General features: G+C 35.9%; 1 protein-coding gene across 2 annotated transcripts in view; it reads left to right on the forward strand.

The window, feature by feature from the left end:
- The window catches only part of LOC148955005 (protein Fe65 homolog), a 196,675-nt gene that overhangs the window by 42,776 nt on the left and 130,070 nt on the right, over nucleotides 1–23,829 (forward strand). For both annotated transcript variants that reach the window (XM_089108014.1, XM_089108015.1), the window contains exons 2-4: nucleotides 3,466–3,667; nucleotides 12,737–12,862; nucleotides 14,643–14,708. In XM_089108014.1, the coding sequence (XP_088964140.1) occupies nucleotides 3,466–3,667; nucleotides 12,737–12,862; nucleotides 14,643–14,708 (394 nt within the window). The remainder of the gene's footprint in view (nucleotides 1–3,465; nucleotides 3,668–12,736; nucleotides 12,863–14,642; nucleotides 14,709–23,829) is intronic.

Raw genomic sequence — 23,829 nt, forward strand, 5'->3', positions numbered from 1 at the left:
TCAAGATCACAAAGGTGAATAGATTGTTTATTTTGTGAAGAATCTAAAAGAAGAGAAGAAAGAATTTGGTGAGCATAATTGCATCCAATCCCAGGGTGAAAACCAAACTGGTTCCCTCCAAAATCAGTCCCAGTAGTAAGATGTGGAAGAAGAATATATTCTAATAATAATAATATATTGAAAACGCATTGTATACAGTAAATGTACACTGACAGATTCTAATACTTTGCTCAGGTTGCAAGATACCATAATAGGATGATACAAAGAACAATTAAGAGGGGATTTTGCTTTTTTTGAAAATAGAAGTTACCATACCACATAGAAAGCTATCAGGTACCAGAGACAAACTTAAACAAATTTGAAAAAGCAACTGAAGGTGTGAAATCAGGAGTTTGCAATCTTGCTGCAGGTGAAGTTCAGAAATTCCATCACAGTCAGTAAATGAAGATTTCAATTTTTTAACTGCAGTTTCAACATACAATAGAGACACAGTAACAATGTTATACTGTAAGACTGTAAGCAGAAAATATTTATGAACAAACCAACTAAAGTAAGAATGGACAGAGTAGTTTACCTTAGAAAAATTTTATGGATAATATTCAGCCCAGGTTTGGTGTGAAATATGGGAATCTGAATTATTTTCAACCTTCTCTGGAGTCATCACCTCTGTCCATTCTTTGTGTGAAATTGAAAAATTAAGGCCCTTAGCCTATATCCAGCAGATCTAAGGTATTTCTTATACTTTAATTTTGTGCTTTGCTATATCTCAAATACAACACCTCTTTTAGGCCCTAGCACAACAAACCCAAATTTGAAGCTAAAACTTTGCTTTATTTTTAATAGTATTTAAATCAGGATCCAAATTCCAAAATGGCTTCCAAGTTTTTACTTTTACTCTATTTTTTTGGGACACTTTTACTCTTCTGCATGTTTTAGACATGCTACAATCTGGTTATAATAAACATTTAACTCAGCTTTTCTATTTTCAACATAAAGAGAGCACTGAAGAATTTGATACAGAACATGGATTGATGCTAACAAACTGCTCAATGTAAATAAATATAGAGAAGTGTCAGCCCTGTTACAGTTGCTGACAGTAAACCACTTATTTTGTCTGTGTTTTGTACAATTTACTTGCTGAATGTCTAAAGAAACTTTGAACAATAGTGGTAAGTGGTCACAGTCCTGCTGATCAGTGATTACTTCAACAATAGATGGCTTCAGCCCAATTGAATGAGCAAGTTGATCCAGATCTGACAGACTACCAGAATTGTAGATATACAAATAATTTACTGATTTTGTGAAAGAATGTGAGGGGGCAGAGCACTTAAAAGCAAATTGGATCAGGGGAACTAGCACTTGACATCAGTATTAAAATCACCTATGATTAAAAACTCCAATCCTTTGGCAGTGGTGTCACTTAAGAGTTTTCACTTAGCACAGGGTTTGGCAAAACTGTTTGTAGAGGTTACTATGTGATAGTCACACGGTAAGTACACGTTAATGAGAAGTGTATTGCCCAATCTGACTGCCAGATAACTATCATTTGAACCATGGAGAGTTGGGGAAAAGATCTCCAAACGTTTCTTTAACATGCATGCAAGTCCTCCGGATGGACAGCTGCAGGTAACTTGGGCAGGGGTATGAAAAAATAATATGATCACTGGGCTACTTTGTTTCGGAACATTAATACTGACATTAGTTAGAAGATGCTCTTGGGTAAACACTATGTCCTGGTTCTGGAGCATTTCATCAATGACCAGTTCCTTATGATGAGTCCCATTAATATTAAATTAAATAAAATAAATGTCTTCTTTCATCATTTATTACTTTTATTTTTCAAAACAAGGAAACTTTATGACCAGGCAAGTGAAACTCTATGATACATGAGAGTCACCACAGTAGGCACACTTCGGAGGAATAGTACACGGCTCCAAATCCGAACAAACGTGTTCCCCAGAGCAACAAGCACACTGGCAAGGTCTCTGGACAATCAGCTTTCACATGATACAGAGATCAACAGTAAAAGCAGCATCTTGGCAGGCTGTTGAATTTGTTGATACAAACGATTTCATATCCAATTTTCAGTCCATCTTTAAGAATTTGAGCTTTGGCTAACGAGTCGGCAAATTCTAGCTTGATCGAATTCGAAGATCCAATACGAACTGCAGAAAGAACCCTAGGATAGGCTTCAATCTCAGACAAGTCAAAGCCACCGAAAATTCCACAAAACAGACCAAAAAGTCTTTTAGCCAAAATTTTGGTTGAGGAACTGCTTATAACAGAATTGAACAAATCACAAAATTGCTGGCAGCAGTTTTTCCAATGTTAATAAGCCACTTGTCCTTTAAGGGCTTCACTGAAGTGATACACTCATGCCCATTTACCTTATCAATTAATTGTATGTGTTTGAACGGATCAATAAGTCCATCAGAAATCTTTGAGACTGAGACTGTCACATGAGTATCATGAGCAGACCTTCTAGGGGACTCCAACGGCGGGAAATTGGTCTCATACAAATCAAATAAATAGTGTCAATACAAGATTCTCAACACGTTTCAGCAAACTTGTAACAGTAGCATAGGCTGTGCTGGAACAGTCAGAACTTCAACAGGTGATTGTATAACAAAACATGGCAAGTCAACTTGCAATTTTGTACAGAATTGAATCTTTTCAATCATATTGCTGATGTGACTGTGCAACGCCTTATCTCCATTTCTCTGCTTTGGTTCTTCACTAGGAGCAGCAAATACCCAGAGATTCTTTTTTGCATCCTTGACTACAGCAGATGCAAAAAACTTGGATGCGTATTTCACAAAACTCCCATCATCAACACCCTTCTCTATGCTATATTGCAAAAAATTCTATACGGGAGAATACTTGAGCATTCCTGCATAACTAACTGTGTCAAGCATTTCACCGCACTGCGCACTATCTAGTGAGAGACTGTGTTCTATAATGCTTCTCTCACTTTGCTAATTTCTTGTGACAAAATATTTTAGTTCATAAATAATGCCTAAAAGTCCTAGTTTACTGGCAATGTTGGTTGATTAGTTGAATGCACCACTTTTTCAGGATTCTGTTCGTTTTGGGTTTCATTTATTTATCGATGCTGATTTGTGGTAGTTTCACGCTTGGTAGTTTATTGGATTTTATTTTTGCTAATTTTTTGTTTAATGGAGTTCTTTACTTTTATTTTAAAAACTTATTTTGTGGAAAAAGTTTTTTTTAAATTAATTTCCGTTCGTTTTATCTTGACATAGTCTTTTCAGGGAAAATGAAATAATACTTTAAATCTTTTCGTTTTTTAAGACTATAGTTTGGCCTGCAAACTTTTGATTGGATGTGTTTTGGAAAATGGTGGGCGTGAGAGGGGCGTTAGTCCGAGCAAAAGTTATGGATACGCTCTTGAGGGTACTATATTATTTATCCTCTGCAAATATTTAAAATCGTGTTTCATTATAGAAAACGGCTGTAGAAGCTTTGAAAATCCAAATTACCAGCTGGCCCTGGATCCAATACTAGCTGATGCATTCAATAGTAATGCTGAGCCATCCTTAAATACTCTTGCAAAACTTTCTCAACTTGGATTGGATGTTAGTCATTTAACAGGAATGGAAGCTGATTATTGTATCGATTTTGAAGCAATGGGGCTTGATCTGGAGAGGTTAGTTATGTTGTTCTTCTTTTGTCAAAATCTTCCTAAATCATTTTACCACCTATATAGAAATTATGGTCCTTATAGTTTTTTTGTTTCGTGTGTATAGTGAAGAATATTTGCAGTTTGATTGTCTTTATATATCCTGGTTATCAGCCTAAAAATGTTCAAACTAGTTACTACTACTACTACTAACAACTCATCACAGCACCAAGCCGCCTGAGGCCAACACAGCTACGCACGCTCCTCCACCCCAATCTATTCAAAGCCTCCCTCTTTACACCCTCCCAGGAAGTTCCCATTTCCTTTAAATCTTTCGTTATGACATTCTTCCACCCCAGACGAGGACGACCGGCTTTCCGTTTGGCCCTAGATGGTTGGCCAAAATTGACAATCTGTCATCCTTTATCTGCAGAACATGCCCCAGCCATCTAAACCTTTCTTTCATTATAGACCTAGAGAGCAGTATTGAACCACATTTTTCGTATAGCCTATTTTTTGAAATACGGTCAGTCAGCCGGGTACCCAGAACAATCCTTAAGAAATTTCTCTGGAAAACATCTAGAAAATCTTCATCCGCTTTTCGGAGGGTCCATGCTTTAGAGCCATATTTGACCACTGTCATCGCTGTAGCTTCTAAGATTCTCATCTTGATTTGCAGACTTATCTTCCTATTCTTCCAGACTCTTTTTTAACTGTGAAAGAACACCCCGAGCCTTGGCTATTCTACTTTTAACATCTTTACTGCTCCCACCGTCCTTACTAATAATACTACCAAGGTAAGTGAAGCTGCCCAACTGATCAATCTTTTGGTTACCCAACGTCACCGTTTCATCTGCACTTATTCCTAGCCTTAGTGACTTAGTCTTCTTAACATTAATTTTCAAATCAATACTAGCACCCTGAACTCGCCAAACCTCTAAAACTTCTTTCATTTTTCTCACACTTTCATCTATGATTCTTAAATCATCAGCATAATCCAAGTCCAGGAGACTTTTTCCTCACCATTTGATTCCGTGGTCTCCCATTGCCTTTCATGTGCTACTTAAAACAAAGTCCATCAAAATAATTCATACAAAGGGGGATAGAACACAACCCTGCTTAACTCCTGATTTAATACAAAACCAGCAGCTAACCTCATTTCCTACCTTAACCGCAGCAGTGTTATTCTCGTACATAGCACTTATCACTTTAATGTATTTGTCTGGTATACCATACAAGGATAAAACCTTTACTAAAGCTCCTCTATCAACAGAATCGAACGCTTGCTCATAATCTATAAAACTGAGGACCAAAAGTATTTGAAAACTTAGGCACTTCCCAATTATTAACCTAAGAGTGAAAATTTGGTCAACACATCCTCTACCTTTTCTAAAACCGCACTGCTCTTCTCTTAAAACTTTGTCTACGGCATCTCTCAGTCTAAAAGGTATCATATTACTAAGCAATTTGCTACCTACAGAGAAAAAACTAATGCCTGAATAATTACAACACTCCCTTTTATCATCTTTCTTATAAAGCGGCTTAATTAGAGTTTTCCTAAAACTATTTGGTACTTCCTCCTTTTGAGAAGTCGTATACATAATCATTCAGTTACTGATTTCTAACCTCCGATCCCCCATATTTAAGAAACTCATTTACAACCCTATCAGCATCTGGAGCCTTATTATTCTTTATTCCTTTTAGTACTGTTGCTAATTCCTCCTCACAAAACAAATCTTCCTTCACATCCAAGGTATCACAAACTTTTTCATTTTCCTCTATATTTTTTCCTGCAACTCTATCTCGGTTAAGCAAATTCTCAAAATGTTCGGCCCATCTCGCTATAGCTTTTTCCTTATCGCTAATTGCCACCCCATTCCTATCTTTAACTGGGACAAGTCCGGATTGACAACTACCTCTCAATTTGTTAACGTGCCAGTACAATATTTTACTATTATGCCGTCTAGCTGCATCTTCTAAATCCTCGGCAATCCATGGCCTTCACTTCACACCTCCTTAGTTCATAATTCAATGCTTTCTCCACTTTCTTTACATTTCTTTTGTTTTCATGCGATCTATCACTCAGATAATTCTTGTACAAGTCCTTTCTCCTTTCTATTAAACATAAAGCTTTTTCACTAATATTCTTAGCTGCAGTTCTAGCTTTCTTCCATAATACACCTTCAGCAACTTCACAAATTATTTTTCTAAAATCAATCAAATGTGCTTCCACATTATCAAACTTTAAACTCTCAAGTTTAGTATTCAACTGTTCCTGGAAAGTTTCTCTCAAATTCTCATCCTGGAGTCTACTAACATCATAACTTCCCGGGAGGTAATTACCCTTCCGATATTTCAGCTTTAAATTAACGCTAGACACTACTAGATGGTGATCTTAAATTTTAACATCAATAACAGCCCTTCGATATATCCTAGTATCTTGTATTTATCCTGCCAGTGTTCGGTTTACAATAACATAATCAATAAGGTTTGCTGTCTTACCATCACGTGAATACCATGTTAGCTTATGAGCCATTTTATGACCAAACACCGTATTGGTTATAACTAGATTGTTATACCTACAGAATTGCAAAAGTCTGTATCCATTACTGTTTTCTTTTCCTACACCAAATTTACCTAAGCTGGGATTCCATCTATCCTTATTTCTACCAACCTGGGCGTTAAAATCTCCCAGTAATAAAATCATATTTCTACCTGGGACCTTGTCTATTTGCTCCTGTAACTGTAAATAAAATTCATCTGAGTCACTAGTATCTCCATCAGTCGGTTCTACTGGGGCGTATATTACTATAACTAATGCCCTGAACTTTTTAGTTATAAAATGAGCAATTAGTATTCTATTATTAATACATTCCCAGCCTAAACAAGACTTAGCAGCTTCCTTATTCATCGTGAGCCCTACTCCTTATCTATGTACCCCATCCTTTCTGTCTGAGTAAACAAATTCTATGTCACCTAATTTCATGCTTCCTACCCCTGGGATATGAGTTTCTGAAATTCCTAATAAGTCCAGTTTGAATCGTCTGAATTCGTCAGTCAAAATGTCAATACGATAGTCATTTTTTAATTTCGTAGCATTCCAAGTTGCAATTTTCATGTTCTTTAAATAATTGAAAATTTTTTCTCCTCAGGAAAAGCAATGATCCCGGATACCAGTGAAGGACGGGGATAACATATCTTCTCAAGTCTACACCGAAGTGCTTAAGCCGGATTAGAACCGGACAGCAAGAAGTCCCTGGGACCTCCATGGATAGAGGCTTTATGCAATCCTGGGCCCATCTTTGTCACAACATGGTTTTCAGCACTTGGAGATGCTCTTCCATCAACAAGATTCGAAATCCTGCACGGACAATCTCAAGCCTATAACCTCCGACTCATTATATATTCATGCCTACAAATATTATGCTACTACGGGGAGGCAACCCGTAATAGATAAATTAGCTAGGAAGAGGTTTTTCAGCCCAAAGACGCCCATCAAAACATACTAATCCCAGAAGAATTGTCCATTAGTCAGAATCCCGTGCTAATGCTGTGTCGTTTACTAGGCTATAATTTCCTCGAGGGGCGCCACTCTTCAAATGGGAATAGAGTTGACCGCAAGGTCCCCAGTCTTGCAGGTACCCCGAAAAGGTCGAGGCTGCCCTTTGCAGAGGCCGTTGTCCATAGATCTGGATCTTAGCCCTGCCAGAGTTGTCCTCCTATAGAGGATCTTCCCGCGAGGGTGTTCTGCATCACTATGCATCTTAATCCACTACTGAGAGAAGATTTGCAATTCATGGAACTTGTGGAAAAACCAGTGGGCCCGTTTGAGTGTACATGTGAGGGGCCTTCCTCCTCCTCTGCCTATATTTATGACCCCGGGCACGCGCGCCTCAGATTCTATTATGGACCCCCAGTGAGGTCCCCCTTGGTCCGTGCCTCCTATGGAGGTACCCTACATATCTGTAAAGCGTTCCCCTATCGCCACCTGGGGACACGCTGAATGGCCTGAGGGAGGCCAGATAAACGGATCACTTTTGTTTTGCAAAGGCCATAACTCAGTGACATATTTAACCTACTACTTATAAATATACATAACTCACTGACTAGGCCTATATAAGTTATATACAGAAATATATAACTCAGTGACAAATTTAACCTACTACTTATAAATATGTGTAAATCACTGACTAGGCCTATATAAGTTATATACAGAAATATATAACTGAGTGACATATTTAGCCTACTACTTATAAATATGTGTAACTCATTGACTAGGCATATAAGTTATATACAGAAATATATAACTCAGTGATATATTTAGTCTACTACTTAAAATATCTGTAACTCACTGACTAGGCCTATATAAGTTATATACAGAAATATATAACTCAGTGACATATTTAGCCTACTACTTATAAATATGTGTAACTCACTGACTAGGCCTATCTAAGTTATATACAGAAACACATAAGTTATATACAGAAATATATAACTCAGTGACATATTTAGCCTACTACTTAAAATATGTGTAACTCACCGACTAGGCCTATATAAGTTATATACAGAAATATATAACTGAGTGACATATTTAGCCTACTACTTATAAATATGTGTAACTCAGTGACATATTTAGCTTACTACTTAAAATATGTGTAACTCAATGACTAGGCCTATATAAGTTATATACAGAAATATATAACTCAGTCACATATTTAGCCTACTACTTATAAATATGTGTAACTCACTGACTAGGCCTATCTAAGTTATATACAGAAATATATAACTGAGTGACATATTTAGCCTACTACTTATAAATATGTGTAACTCACTGACTAGGCCTATATAAGTTATATACAGAAATATATAACTGAGTGACATATTTAGCCTACTACTTATAAATATGTGTAACTCAGTGACATATTTAGCTTACTACTTAAAATATGTGTAACTCAATGACTAGGCCTATATAAGTTATATACAGAAATATATAACTGAGTGACATATTTAGCCTACTACTTTTAAATATGTGTAACTCACTGACTAGGCCTATCTAAGTTATATACAGAAATATATAAGTCAGTGACATATTTATCCTACTACTTATAAATATGTGTAACTCACTGACTAAGCCTGTATAAGCTATATACAGAAATATATAACTCAGTGACATATTTAGCCTACTACTTATAAATATTTGTAACTCACTGACTAGGCCTATATAAGTTATATACAGAAATATATAACTCAGTGACATATTCTTAGATGATCTAACAAAAAAATCAGAAAAATTGTAAAATTGAATATCTGACATCCTAAAAAATATTTCTCAGTCAGAAATTTTCAAACTAGTTAGGCGAGAAGCATAGCAAATTTTTTTTCCCAAATTTGTGTTTTTCTCTTTTCTTTTTACTACCAGTGATGCTCTTGGCTTTTTTCGTATTTACTTTCAATATAGTTGAAACTCACTTTAATGGACTTAAAAGGAATTTTTTTTGGAAATAAATTGTAAGTGGTGTTGATCACGCTAGAAGCTTTTTGAACAATTTGTTTCCAGAGCCTCCTTCTGATTATCCTACTCAATGTCCAGTGTATAAATCCCTCAATGAAGCTGAGAAAAAAATAAAAATAAAAGTACAGCGTTGTCTAAGACACTAGTTAATCAGCATTCACTTCCATATTTTCTTGTTATGTCATCATTAGGAAAACAGAGTCACAGCAGTGTTTACAAGGCTTCAAATCTTAATTTCAACTGTGAATCTAGGTGCATTAACAAATAGCAATCAAAATGGCTTAAAATTAAAATCATCATTTTAAAATCAAATGTCCATGGTAACAAACTCTGAACATGGAGCGAGTCAGTCCAATAGTAACCAAAACTCCAAAGAACGGAATTTTTATAACAATTGATACGTCTGAAGAATTGTCTTTTTATGCTGATTTCAAACATATAAAATTTATGAAGTTTAATGTCACCTATAAAAAGCTGTAAGCCTCTTTGTCGAAAAAAGTGGGAAATACCCCCAAAGATCCAGTGATTTTAATGGAAATCAAACCATCAGGCAAATTCTGAGAACCCTATTGTAGAGGTTTAGAGCTCCCATGAACAAAAATGTTTAATTTTGTATTTTTTGCCAAAACGAAGATCAATTTTTTTTTCTAGGGGTGATCTTATCGAACCAATAGTCTTAGGAGATCGGGAGAGGGCTCATTCGAACGAAAATCAGAAGTTCTAGCACCCTTTTTAAGTAATCAAAGAGATTGGAAGGCAAAGAGCCTTCATCCCGGGCCCCTCTCTTACCCTTAGACATCCGATCAAATTCTTGAGGTACTCATTCAATTCAGCAACGTTGAAATGTCCAATAGCCATGCCTTTGGGGATGACATGACCCCACATAGCCCATGGGAACAGGGATGTAAGTTACACAATTTGCCTTTTGTTAACATGTAGTATTTGTTAATGAAAAATCTACATGTATTTTTTGTAGGGAATATCCTTGGGGAGGAGGGATTTTCTGTGGGGAAAGGTGTTTTCAGGGGTAAATTTTACACGCTGGAGGAACGGAAGGGGATTTCCTGGCATTTGAAAAACGGTCAGAAATCAAATAAAAAACTTTTTTACCTGAAAGTATGGAACAGCATTAAAACTTAAAATGAACAGAAATTATTCCATATATAAGACACCCGGCCCTTTCTCAGCCCTTGCTTTTTATCTTACAGTTTGACTTTTTGCCACAATCGTTTAAGGAAGACTGCTCAAATACAAGGGCCATTAAATTTGAGTGAGGAGTTCTTTTAAAGAACCTTAAGACTTTAATGTAAAGAGCGAGGATTGAGAAGGGGGTAGTCCCCCTTGTATGCGGAATAATTTCTGCTGGTTTTAAGTGTTAATGTTGTTCCATGCTTTCTGTTGAAAAAACTTGTTTTTTTTATTTAATCATACTAGAGCCTGGCAGAATAACTTAAAAAGAACTTAACTCTGGGCAATATTTACTCACCAAACTGACTCGGAAATGCTGTGCTACTACTTGTTTTTGATGCAAAGTATTTAGGGTCAAATGAGTTTGGAGACTGCCAATTTGGATTTGAAACAAGTACCACATCTCTGTTTCTAGCAAAGCGTAAATTATATTTAAGCACAAAAATAGCAGTGAAGCAGTCTGCTAACTATAAGTTTTCTGATAAGAAGATGTTATTATTTTAAATTAAGTTGTAATTGTTTGTTGGTTAGTGAGTGTGGACCCACAGTATGGACATGGTATGTAATTTCGGTCCCCGGAGTAATATTATTTTATATTTTTATGTATTTTACTTATTTATTTTTTCTTTCCTTTTCTCGTGTTATAGGGAATTTAAAATGATGTTATAGGTATGTGTGTTTCATCTGATTCACCCTACCTCAACCGTTTGGTTTTGGGTAAGTGAAGTTGATTTTTGTATGTAGATTGTTGTTGTTGTGAAATAAATATTTCTGCTCTTCCAAGATTTAAGACTGTTGATAATGGATATTTTGCATTATCCGTCTTGGCAGGGAGCTTAGATCGGATTCAAATTAAGGAGTTTCATGACTGTTTAAACACTTTAAAGTGTAAAAATAATTCTTTAATAAATGCATTATGTTATAAGAAGAATAAATTGAAGCAGAATAAGGTACCTTAAAAAAAAGAAAAAAAAATCTAAATTAGAAGTCAAACTTCATCCAATCCAAAAATTAAGGATGGAACTGAAAGTCTGGGACAGGAAGAGATTGAGCTCTTTTTCTCAAGGTTCTGCTTGAAGACTGAATGTCAGCAATAAAGGTGCTGATGCCTGGCTAAAATTAGGGACAAAAGTAGAGGGGGCTGGACGAATGAAACACCTTCTTTCTTGCAAAAAAAGATAAAATACTCAATGCTGAAAAAGGGCTGTTTTTTGTCTAACAATACTTGAAAACAATTACTAGTTTTTCATTTGAATGTCTGGAATTAACCTTTACATATCTGAATTACTTCTGATGGATTCTCTTGGTTTTGACTATTTGGCCTAATCATAAACTTTAGCCACAATCGGTCAATAAATGGAAAATATCAAACTTGATTTAGTTACTGTTGAGAAAAACTTGCTTTGTAGCTTTTTGAGATATAAAACTCGAAAAATTTTAGAGGTATTTGCAGCCATCAATCTTAAATATGGAGCGGCTACAACTTGTTATAAAAGTTTATTGAAAATTAACTTATTTTCTTATCCTAATGTAAAACCAGGAACTAATTTTTTTCTAACTATTTTTTTTTTTTTTTTTTTTTTTTTTTTTTTTTTTTTTTTTTTTACTTGTGGTGATTAACACTAGAACTATTTATTGAAATTACAGTTTCTTCATTTCTTCAGAATTTTTCAAGGCAACCCTGAGTGAAAATGCTGATGGAAAAGTAGCAGAAAATTCATCTGAGCTTTTGGGATTGGCTTAAAGGGATCAAGTTTCCTTCCTCCAAAGTAATTCTTGAGGTACTATTATGCAATTTATCCAGTAGGGGGACAAGTCCTTTAATAGAGAAGGGTTGCACGAAGCAAGCAGAGGTTTAAAAATGGGACGTGGCACCCCTTCAAGTGGTCTGGGGCAATCAATGGAAATTAGATCTTAAAATGGTGTGATTTTGACACACGTTTGCGGTGTTCGCTACAATTTTACTAAGTTTTTCTTGATATTACTGCATTTTTATTGAATCGTAGGTTTTAGACTGTATTTTAGGCCCATCTGCAGAATCAATAGCTCCCTCCCCCCAAAACAGTTTAGCTATTTACACTTCTGGAAAAGTGTGTTGGATTTTAAGCTTATGCACCAATCATGGTTGTGGCGTCAGACTCAACGTAGTAAAGAACGAACTCTAACCCATATCCGAACATCTAAAACGCAATTGAAAAAAAAAAACTGTCAGTTTAGGAAGAATCGCCATTTTAAGCTGATTCTGTTACGGAAACTGTTATTTCGATTAATCGTAATGATTAATGTTATTGCCAAAACAAAGTTATGGGAAATTTGGAAAAAATAGCCTGAAACCCCAAAACATAGTGTCGAATCAGAATAAAAATTGTACGTATGGAATCACCATTCTTTTCTAGGATGAGGACGTCGCAGTCCGAAATTACAACTGCCAGAAGTCGACGAATATATGCAAAAATGGACGTTTCATCCATGGGTGTTGATGTTGACACTGGACCTGTAATTGCGGACAAAGAAAATAATCAGTAAGTTTACTTTAATTTTTTTTTAGCTTTAAAGGAAAAATAACACTTCTTTCATCATCACTGGTCAACTGTTGGGTCCGTATCTTTTTCAAGACTCGCGCCTTGGATCCACATTGTAAATTGGCTACTTTAAGCAATTTCTTTACCAATGAAACACAAAAAAATAAGAAAAAAATTTAATATAGGAAAGATGTAGAGGTTGTACAATTGTCTTGGAATTACTAAAGGAATTAAAGAGATATATAGAGGAACTAAAATGCCAATGCAACTAAGGGAAAATTTATTAAGGAAGTGCTAAGAAAAATCAACAAGGTCTATAATTGTCCTGCGAATACTATAGGAACTAAAGAAATATATAAAGAACATGAAATAAAATTAAAATACTAAATATAATAATAATAACAATATGATTTCATTACCCACAAAAGCAAAAACAATACAAAAGGAATAACATAAAGGGTATACTAAAGGAACATACCTATGCATAACTGCATTTCGGTAGTCACTTGGCTGAGACGAAAGTATGTAACAATCAGGAACAGCTAATGATAGTAGTTGAAACTTTTAGAAAATGTTGAGCAGGATGTTGAACAAAATCAAAAGACGAAATGTGGATCTAGAATGTCAAAATGAAATTTCTACAATGTATCAGGAACGGTTAAGAGTATCAAGTTGAAACTTTCAGGGAGTCTTGAGGGGAATGTTAAGAAAAATCGAAAGTCACTTTGTGGATCCAGATTGTCAAAATGCTGCATTTGCTATGTCTTAAAAACGGCTAAGGGTATTAAAGTTGAAATATTCTGGGAATACTGAGAAGCATGTTGAAGTAAATCAAAATATAGCAAGCGCCTCCTGGTTGTCGAAAGAGCGTGTCTGCAAAATCGAAGTGACGATTAAAGGTATCAATCAATAGCTTTATTACCCAACAGAACTCTCAAGGGCTCATAAATGAGGTAAAAAAAAGTGAGTAAAAAAGAAAGAAATTAAAAACGCATAGAAAACGTATTATTTAGAATAAGATAACATAGACGATAATACAAATAAGATACAGATAATAACAAACAAATAATCTACAGACGCATAATAGGATGGAAGCTATTCGACTTATCCATCTTACACATAAAGCGAACGCGCTCCTCACTAGCTACTAGTGCCTTAGTTAAGCCATAAACTGACACTAAAAGTTTTTTACTAGCCCACAGGGCTAGTAAAAAATAATTCCTGTAGGCATAACAGGAATTTCACAAAACGAAAAAAATAGAGACTGGATAATTTTTTTTATTAGTAATCGTAAACATATTCCAAAATAGAGTTAATACGAGGATATGAGGCATGACAGACGTGTTGAACAGACGGGTGAGAATACGCCTGCTGTAGTAGGCGTTACATTAGACTAGCACACCAAACGCAATTCCAAGCTTCTCGCTTAGGTGTGTGATGTGGAATGCCCTCGTTAATTTCACTGAGGGAAGAGGAGAAGAAGAACAAACATCTTGAAGGCGCATGTTTTTTTCTTCTAGCAGCGCAAGAGAGTGTCTCTGATAGGTTGAAATCGGGTATCTAGGTGAGTATATTTCTGTCCAAAACTGGTGAATTTTATTATAACCCAATTGACAAAATTGTTTGCTAAATAAGCAAAGCTTGAGTCCAAACGGGTTCTCTAGAAATACTAGAAGTTGCAAGGGCATTAATAAAATGATTACTTCTGACTCCATATGTCATACTTACTACGCTATTCCATTTTCCGTAATGCCATTGTTAAATATCCCTTTATTTTCAGGATAAATGTAAATGACAACGTGAGAAATAGTTTAGCATATGAAATCTCTTTGGGATCTGATGACAGGTGAGTTCTAAAAATTTTAGTTGTTTTCCAACAATAGCTCTGCTCCAGTGCTTGCAGGAACTTGCAATCTGATATTGTAAATCAAATGAAAGATTCAGTTTTTAATGTCTTATTTCCCAAGGCCTTAATAGAGGGCTCGCAAGACGTCAATAATGAAATCGTTCAAAAGGTTAATAAACCATTTTCTGCCATTAGTTGCTAGACATTAGCTGCTAGAAATTAAACTTTGTTCTTTAATTTTTCCAAGAAAGTCATCTAAGTTTAACCAGTACCAAAAGTTTTCTATTGCGTAAATTTATGATTAAGTAAAAGGTTTTAATTTAAGACGGATTTACAAAAATACAAAAAACATTGAATGTATAGGAAAACAGAATATTAAACTGATTAAATTATTGAATTTTTTACTTCACAACTTCGTGTGTGAACATCTTAAATTTCTTGCTTTCAAAAATTGCCTTTAAAACCTATAAGGCGACATTCTAGGAAAAATTCTGCAGTATGCACCTCGTGGAAAAGTTTTTCCTAACTTTAATGACGCCATGGGAGCTCACATAATTATCAATTTTCCTGGATTTAGTAACAAGATCAACGTGTACTCAGAAAATGAAATATTTGCCAGAAAAGTAAACCTAAGGATCTAAAAATAATTCTTGTTTGAGGTGTCGTGTCGCTGTGAGAAAATGACAAAAAGTAATAAAGTCGTGGATCTAGTACAAGCTTTGTTGATCAAAACACCGGGACCCACTTTTGCTGGTGCTAGGATAACTTGCCCAGAGAAAAATTGTTTCTGCCAAACTAACCCCTAAGGAAAACCTGTCATTTGGAGAGTTGACCTTTGAAAAACAATCTCAGAAACAAAGGTGCATCGGGTATTTTTGTTCTGGGATGGGGGGAGTGTTTACAATTTCTTTTTAAAAATTACATCAAAAATTTGTTTCGATCTGTGTTAGTTACGTGTTTATGAATCGGACAAAAATTTTGAGGGGGCAGTTTAAACCCCGTACCCCCCCTCTCGATACAGCCTTGCCCGGAAAACATTCTCCTGAAATGGAAACTTGCAAGTTTACTTCAACCTTTGGCCCTGCATATCCCCTGTAGGATGGTCTTGCAGAAGTATGGCTAATTCGCAGAATAAATATTCTCCAAAGCCATTGGTGGCATATTCGACAATTTTCGACGTTTCATTTTTTTTTTTTACTGTGACAGGCAGAAAACCTGTCACCCAGCTTAGCGGCAGCTGGTATTAAACCCTGGGCACCATTCGCCAAGTAGAGATCAACCCATTGATGGAAGAGAACTGGTTGAACTCGAATTTCTCATAGAAGGAGAATGTCGTCACCATTGTACTATCACAGCCTGTACCTCGAAGCCAGAAATAATATTAACTCTTAGGAATGGGCTTATGGTTCAAATAAAGCCCTTGGAAGGTATTTTAAAATGTGTCTCCTCACTCATCTCCCGTTTATAAGAAGAATAGTGTGTATATGTGTACTGTATGTAGCCAACTAATACTTCAAGTTTCTGAAGCAGTCAAATTTCTTGAGGGAGGAAGAATCAGAAGATGGAACCTGGAAATACCTTCTTCTGCTCTAATACGGCCTGTCGATGTCTGTAGAATTGGGCGGTGGAATTTTCACATCCTGAGCGCTTTTGGATTTAATCTGACATCAATTTAGTATTTCTGTCTGCTTCCTTGCTTAAACCGAGGTCTCCATTCGAAAGCAGAAAGGTGGCTAGAAGAAATAAAAGGGAAGCAGAGCAACTTCAGATAGTCCTCTCTGGCTTGGATTATATAACTCCAATTGACGTCCTTCATTGGAAGCTCTAGCTCAACGACAAACAAAAACTATTCTTTAGTGTTTTTTAATTTGGGGAACCCTGAATTTAGGTTGATTTCAGTGCCAGAAAAGTGTTTTTGCAGGAGTAAAAAAGTTTTATGCGCAGAGCCCCCTGAGTAGTTATTTAGTCTTTTGTTGTGCTTTCCCTACGGAGAAGAGCGAGAGTCTTACATGTCAACGGATATTTTAAAAATAATTTCAGAATTTGGTTGTATCATTGAATGACTGAAAAAAGATAGTTTAGCGCAGGGGTGGCCAACCCGCGGGCCGCAAGTGGCCCGCCGTTAACATTTTTGCGGTCCGCAAGATTCATCGCGCTTTTATATTCTGCGCCCTCATGATGCGCGCACATCTTGAAACATTAAAGATTTGATGTTTCACTTTCAACAATGTTGTCTATCATTGTATATAGTCCACGTATCATATTATTATGTTGTATAGCCCAAATGATATCAATGTATCATGTTATGCAAGTAGAGTTATAAAAACAGTAAATTGCATTCGATCACAAGCACTTGCGCATCGACAATATAAGGGTTTTCTAAAAGAATTAGATTCTGTGTACTTCAGCCGATTCAGATGGTTAAGTCCTGGAAGGTGTCTGTATGTATGTATGTATAAATTTATTGCCCATCATAAATGTAAAATACAACACTGATGGAGTATAAAGAAAGGAAATGGAAAAAAGGAACAAATAAATTCTGACATCGATTTTATCAGTTAAGAGAAGAAATTGATTTTTTTATGAATGACAAACATAGGTCCTTGCCAGAATTAGGAAATGATAAGTGGTTATTGGATTTACACTTTTTAGTGGATATTATCAACAAATTCAATGAATTAAATATTTCATTGCAAGGAAAAGATAACCTCATAGTCGATACGTTTAATCACATCAGGGCATTTCAGAAGAAATTGCTGTTATTAGAATCACTATGGAAAATTAATAATGCTCACCACTTTCGATTGTTGAAAGAACTTAAGAGAGCAAAATGTAACAATTATATCAAATATCCAACAGAAATAAGAAACCGTGTAGATGTTTTTGAAAGCCGATTCAGTAATTTAGAGTTGAAAAAAATACATAAACATTTTAGAAATATATTCATTTCCTTTTCAGGTTGAAATTGAGTTTGTCCCAGATATCACCAAACGGATCTGATTAACATACAGTGTAATAATGAATTAAAACGCATGTTTGAAAATTCAGAATCAAAAATAGGTTTTTATTTAACACACTTACGTCACAAAAGAAAAATTTTCCAATTTAAGAAAAGTGGCACAAAAAGTTGTTAGCGCTTTTGGTTCAACTCACACCTGCGAATCGTTTTTTTCGAAAATGAAATTGACGAAACACAAAACACACAAAAAAAAAAATTGACGGATGCTAACCTTCAACACCAATTGTGGTGTGCAAATACCCAAATTGAGACAGACTTGCAAAAGTTAAGTGAAAAAGTGGAGAAACAAATATCTCACTAGGGAAATAAATATCTTTCTATGATTTTATTTTTTTATTTCGTTATTTTTTTTTAGTATCATATATTTTTTTACAACGTGCATTTAGTATCATTATAATTATTACATTATCTATGTTTATACGTAAAAATAATAGTAGTAATAGCAATTTATTATCCAAAAAACACAGAGACATAATCAATCGGTAACACACCAAAAGCGTCGCTTGCGAGGGTGTGCTACTAACAAAAAATAAATAAAAAATAGACAAAAAAAAAACAACAAGTATAATCGATAATAAGCAGAAGGGTGAAACCGTGTACCGAAAACTAAACTTGCATAAATAATTTATACACAATAAAACAACATAATATCATGATCCCGAAGCAATAAAACAATAAACAATGACTGTCAAATTTAATTCCATCAATCTCAATCTGTTTCGAAGGTATACTTACCAAGCAACCCTACACGTAGCTCAGATTTAAATTGACTAATTGGTAATTCCTTGGTACTTGGGACAAGCGTATTCCACAGCTTAGCCCCTCTATAAATAACTGAAAAAGCAGTCCTACTAGAAACTAAGCGAGGAACCTCAATATCTTCACTTGTCCGAGTTCCGTGACAATGAACATAGGATCTTTCCATAAATATTCCTGTATAACAGTTTGGAAGGCACCCATAACAGTGACTTGACTGACTTGACTTATGCCCCATCCGTCCTGGAAGGTCGTTTTGGGGCCTCTTCTTTAACCAGTTCATTGATATGCCTCCTGTAAGCGCTTCTGCTGTCGGCCAGGCGGCAGAGTCGTGGTAGGTTGTAGGGTGAGAAGTTTTTTTCCATCTCTTTGGAGGGCGACCTCTGGGGTGAGAACCGTGTACTCGTCCATCGAAGGTTATCTTTGGGAGATGAGTGCTAGCCATGCGTTGGGTATGTCCAAGCCATTTCAGTTGTTGTAGTTTTATTTTGTCCAGTATTGTAAATTTGACTTTCAGATTATGGAGAAGCTTGGAGTTAGACATTCTGTCGTGGTAGGTGATACCAGCGATGCGTCGTAGGGATTTGATTTCAAAGGCAGCTAGGCGGCGTTGATCGTCTGTTTTAAGCGTCCAGGATTCACAGGCATAGATGACGATCGGAATAAGAGGGAGTAGAAGAGTCTCGTTTTGAGAGTTGTTGTTAAGTTCTTATTCCTCCCGATGGGTGTCAGAGCTTTAAAACTGGAGTTCGCAAGTGTCAGGCGTCTCTTGATGTCTTTGAGTTGGTGGTTATCAGAAGTAAGTAAGCTCCCGAGGTAGGTGAAGCCTTCCTCAATGGTATCTCCACGAAGCTGAAGGCTGAGATTTACCTGTGAATCGAACTTGCGTGAGCAAAGCATGGCTTTCGTTTTTGAGGTGTTGATGGCCATCCTGAAGAGGTTGGTGGACGAATGAACACTGTTAGCCTGAGATTGTAGATCTTGAAGGGACCCGGCTATAAGGTCTATGTCATCAGCATACGCCAGTTTGTCTATCACCATTCATCCAACAAGGGCGCCGGGTGGATTGTCTGTGAATGAAAGGGCTGCAGCCAGGAGGACACTAATCAGCTCCAGTGATATTAGGCAACCTTGTAGTGCTCCAGTAGAAGTTTTGAAGGTTTCGGTAAGTCCTTTTCCAGTCATGACGCGGCTACAGAACTTCTTATACAAGTCTTTGATCAGTAAGATCAGGTTGGATGAGATGCCAAAGTGAAGAAGGATGTGCCATAGACCTTCTCTCCATATCCGATCGAAAGTTTGTTTAAAGTCTATGAAAAGGTGGTAGATGCTGTGGCCAAGTTCGCTATACTTTTCCATGATCTGCCGAATAGTGAATATCTGATCAATTGTTGATCTATTAGGTCGGAAGCAGGCTTGGTATTCCGGAATGACCATAGAAGAAATGGCTCGTATACGCCCGAGCATGACTCTTGTGAGGATTTTTGCTGCGTGGCTGGTAAGACTTATTGGGCGGTAGTTGTCACAGACAACTTTAGAGCCTTTCTTATGCAGGGGGATTATCGTGGCTTCGCACCAGGGTGAGGGGAAGTGGCATTATACTTATACATAAAAACCATTGTATAAGAATCACTCAAGCCAGATGCAGGCATTATATTAATTATACTGTACATTGACCTGACCGAATCTTCGTTCCCTATTCCACAACATGATCTAATAGCATTATTCTGAAGTACACCTATTGGACGAAGTATTGAGGGGAAAGTACCAAGCCATACAGACGAACAGTACAAAATATACGGATTTATCAGAGAAAAATATAATAACCGTAAAATATATGAAGGAAAAAAGTATTTTAATTTACAGATAATCCTTAGATTCCGCGATAAAATTTTACTTGTAGCTTTTACATGGGACTTAAATGATAAATTTTGATTAATAATAATCCCAAAGTACTTGATGGAACTTGACCGCTTAACAATACCTTTCGGTGAAGCTACTTCAGTAATCCAAGGATAATAATTTGGAGACCGCGAAAAGATAACAAAATTTGACTTACTTATGTTTAGGTCGAGCCGGTTCACCTTCAACCATATACATGTCTTAGTCATTGCTGCATTAATTGTAGAGGTAAGTAGTTGTTCAGTTGAAGCAACACACGTCAATGTTGCATCATCAGCAAATAAGGGTATAGTGATCCTGGACCCAGAAAGTGCAGGATCGACTAAATCCCTAATTCTAGAAGTAGTTGCAACAGCATTTAGCAGATCATTAATAAAAATAAAAAAAAGAGTAGGACCTAATACAGAGCCCTGGGGGACACCACATTTAACAAGACTTTTACTTGACGAAAGTACATTAAGGTGAAACATACTGTTCCCTATTATGGAGGTAATCATGAAGCAAAGCCTAAGAAGCCCCTCTTAGGCCATAAAATTCAAATTTTCGCAATAGTATTTGGTGGTCAACAGTGTCAAATGCCCTAATCAAATCCAGAAACAAACCAGCTACTCTAAGACTATTATCAAAAGTTCCATTAATTACCGAAGCTATATATGATAATGCCATCTCTGTAGTTCTACCCTTCCTGAAACCAAATTGAATTGGATTTAACAGTTTATGCAGTTCCAAATGATCTTATATTCTAGTGTTAATACAATTTTCAAGTACACAAGAAATAACAGGTAAGACCGAAATATGCCGATAATTTCCAAGATCATTCTTATTACCGACTTTTTAAATAGGAGTTATCCTAGCAACTTTCAAGCAATCAGGAAACCTTCCCTGATTCAAACACACATTAATAAGGGAAGTAAAAACATCAGCAATATAAGGAAACGCTGTTTTGAACACAAGAAGATTAAATGAATCACTACTAACCGATGTACTTTTCATCCCCAAAATAGTTTTCTCTACTCCATCACGAGAGAAGTGTTTCATATACATAGAAATAACAATTGGAGTCTTCATAAAAAACTCCAAAGGAGGATCATTATCAGAAGGTACAATACGGGAAGATAAATTTACGCCAAAATTACAAAATGTTGAGAAAGAGCACTGCACACATCATTTGGTTTTTTCGTTGGTGAACCATTCCGCATTACTACTTCATCGGGGAGAATAGAATTTCCTGAGGAAATAACGCTTTCAATTACTTCCCATTTTTGTGCAGGGTTGCCACAAGTTTCTGTGAATTTGTTTTCGAAATATTTTTTTTTACCATTTCTCAATAATTTATTAAAGGCATTCCTATAATTTTTATAAATTCTTGAACAAATCGGATTATTTTCATTTTCTCAGGAATTCTTAAAAAGTTGATCTCTTTTATTAATACAACATAACAGGATGTGCAAAACGCATGGTTTCTTAAAATTATTTTTCCTTGATAGCTAACAAGCTATCATACAAGTCTTTGTCATTATCAAAATCAGCATATCATAAAATCTTTGAAAACTCATATTTATATCTTCCGCAAGTTCGACCAAATTATCCCAATTGACTTCTGCAATTTTCTGCTTAAACTTTTGAAGGTTACTCTGGCTGAACACGGGTACTGAACTCTTTTGAATTATTGGTGCTGACTTTGGGGGAATTCAAACCCCAAGTCTTGTTGAGATCCCAGAATGATCTAATACATCTGTAATAATAACTCTTGGAGCTGAAAAGTCTAAATTTGAAAAAATATTGTCAATAAGTTTCGAAGATGAGGTGTTTACTTGTTTGCATATATTAATAGTAGGATATAAACCATAGGACATAAAAAGCTGCAAAAAATCCATAGAAATGCTCGTATCCAGCTCCTGAAGGTCAATATTAAAATCCCCAAGTATCATAAATGGATGTGAACCAGTTGGTAATTTCTCAAGAAGCTTATTCAGAAGATCCATAAAGATAGGTATAGAGCCAGATGGCGGCCTATATAATATAATAACATAAACATTCTAGGTTTCAGCCTAAGCTGAAGAATAAATGGTTCAAATAATATTTTCTGATATACTACTAGGTCATTTCTTACCAAAACCTCGATATCGCTTGGAATATATGCTCCATTTCCTCCATGTAGTCTGAACTGTCCATTTGTATTGTAAAATTTGTATCCTGGAATTTGTAAGAGAGCTGAAGTTGTGGTCATTCAGCCAGGTTTCAGTAAGACCGATAATCTAAAAAGCAGGAAGTTTCCAAACATCGCTAAAAAAATAAAACTAAGAATTAAGCCCTTAACAAACAAGACGGAAGACTTTAAGGTCCTTCGCATCATTATACTTGAACTGAATTCGATCTCTAAACAAATTTCGAACTAATAGATTTATATTGGCCGGCAATCCCTACGTCATATCCCAGAAGTAGCTGCTCCGTAAATATATCTTAGAAAACTACATTAGAAGAATCTAGATTATTAAGGTGGCTAATACTGTGGAAATCATGATCATATTTAGCTACTGTTATTAAATTCCAAAAAAACTCGGTACATGGTTTCAATAATAATAAGAATAACAAACAAACACGAAAAATAAAAATTATGAACTTCAAAACCATAATTAGAAAAAGAACAGACCATGAAAATATTGCATGTAACCCATTCATCTATCAAGTTCCTAACAGAACGGCTCGCAACTTAGTAATTCACACAAACCCCAGCAACGTTAGATCACCCAAAAACTAATATGACAAACCTTTAATAAGACACACAATGCACAATTTATGGTATCAACAGACCCTTTGCATTGTACCATGGCACTTTAGCTGCAGTGTTGTCTTTTTTGACACAAGTAACAGAGGGTAAGGTAAGGGGTACCCAGCATTCCAGTACTTATTTTACTAGACATTTACAGATACCCAGAAGCTCCTTGTGCACAATGCGCAGACGAGGCGTATCATCATCGCCAATAAAAACATTCTTATGCACACTGAACTGTTTCCCTTTAAGTTTTCTCGCATTGCTCAAAATAAGAGGATCGAACCTGTGTATTGTCCACTTTAATTTTTACAAACTTTTTAGAGCACTAAACAACACTAAAAGACGGCGAATTTCCGCTATTAAATGACAATCCATGCACCAGCACATCCTAAATCAGAGACTCAGCATCCTTAATAGGTACTTCATTTAGGCTCCAAAATAACAAGTTGCATATTCTATTGCGATTTTCTTCTACAAACGATTGACTGACTACTGAATTCACTTCCTTGTTACATTTACTAATTATCTCCGATTGACCCGCCACAATAATAATAGATAATAATAATAATTTATTAATTACCCACTATGAACAAAAAGAAGTGGAGAGCATCAAAAGAAAAAAAAAAAAGCAAACTCGCACACTTAACAATAATTTACATAAAATGACG

The sequence above is a fragment of the Artemia sp. Qi Xiang Cuo genome, chromosome 2 (genome assembly GCF_049724085.1).
Source record: "Artemia sp. Qi Xiang Cuo chromosome 2, ASM4972408v1, whole genome shotgun sequence".
In the NCBI taxonomy this organism is placed as follows: domain Eukaryota; kingdom Metazoa; phylum Arthropoda; class Branchiopoda; order Anostraca; family Artemiidae; genus Artemia; species Artemia sp. Qi Xiang Cuo.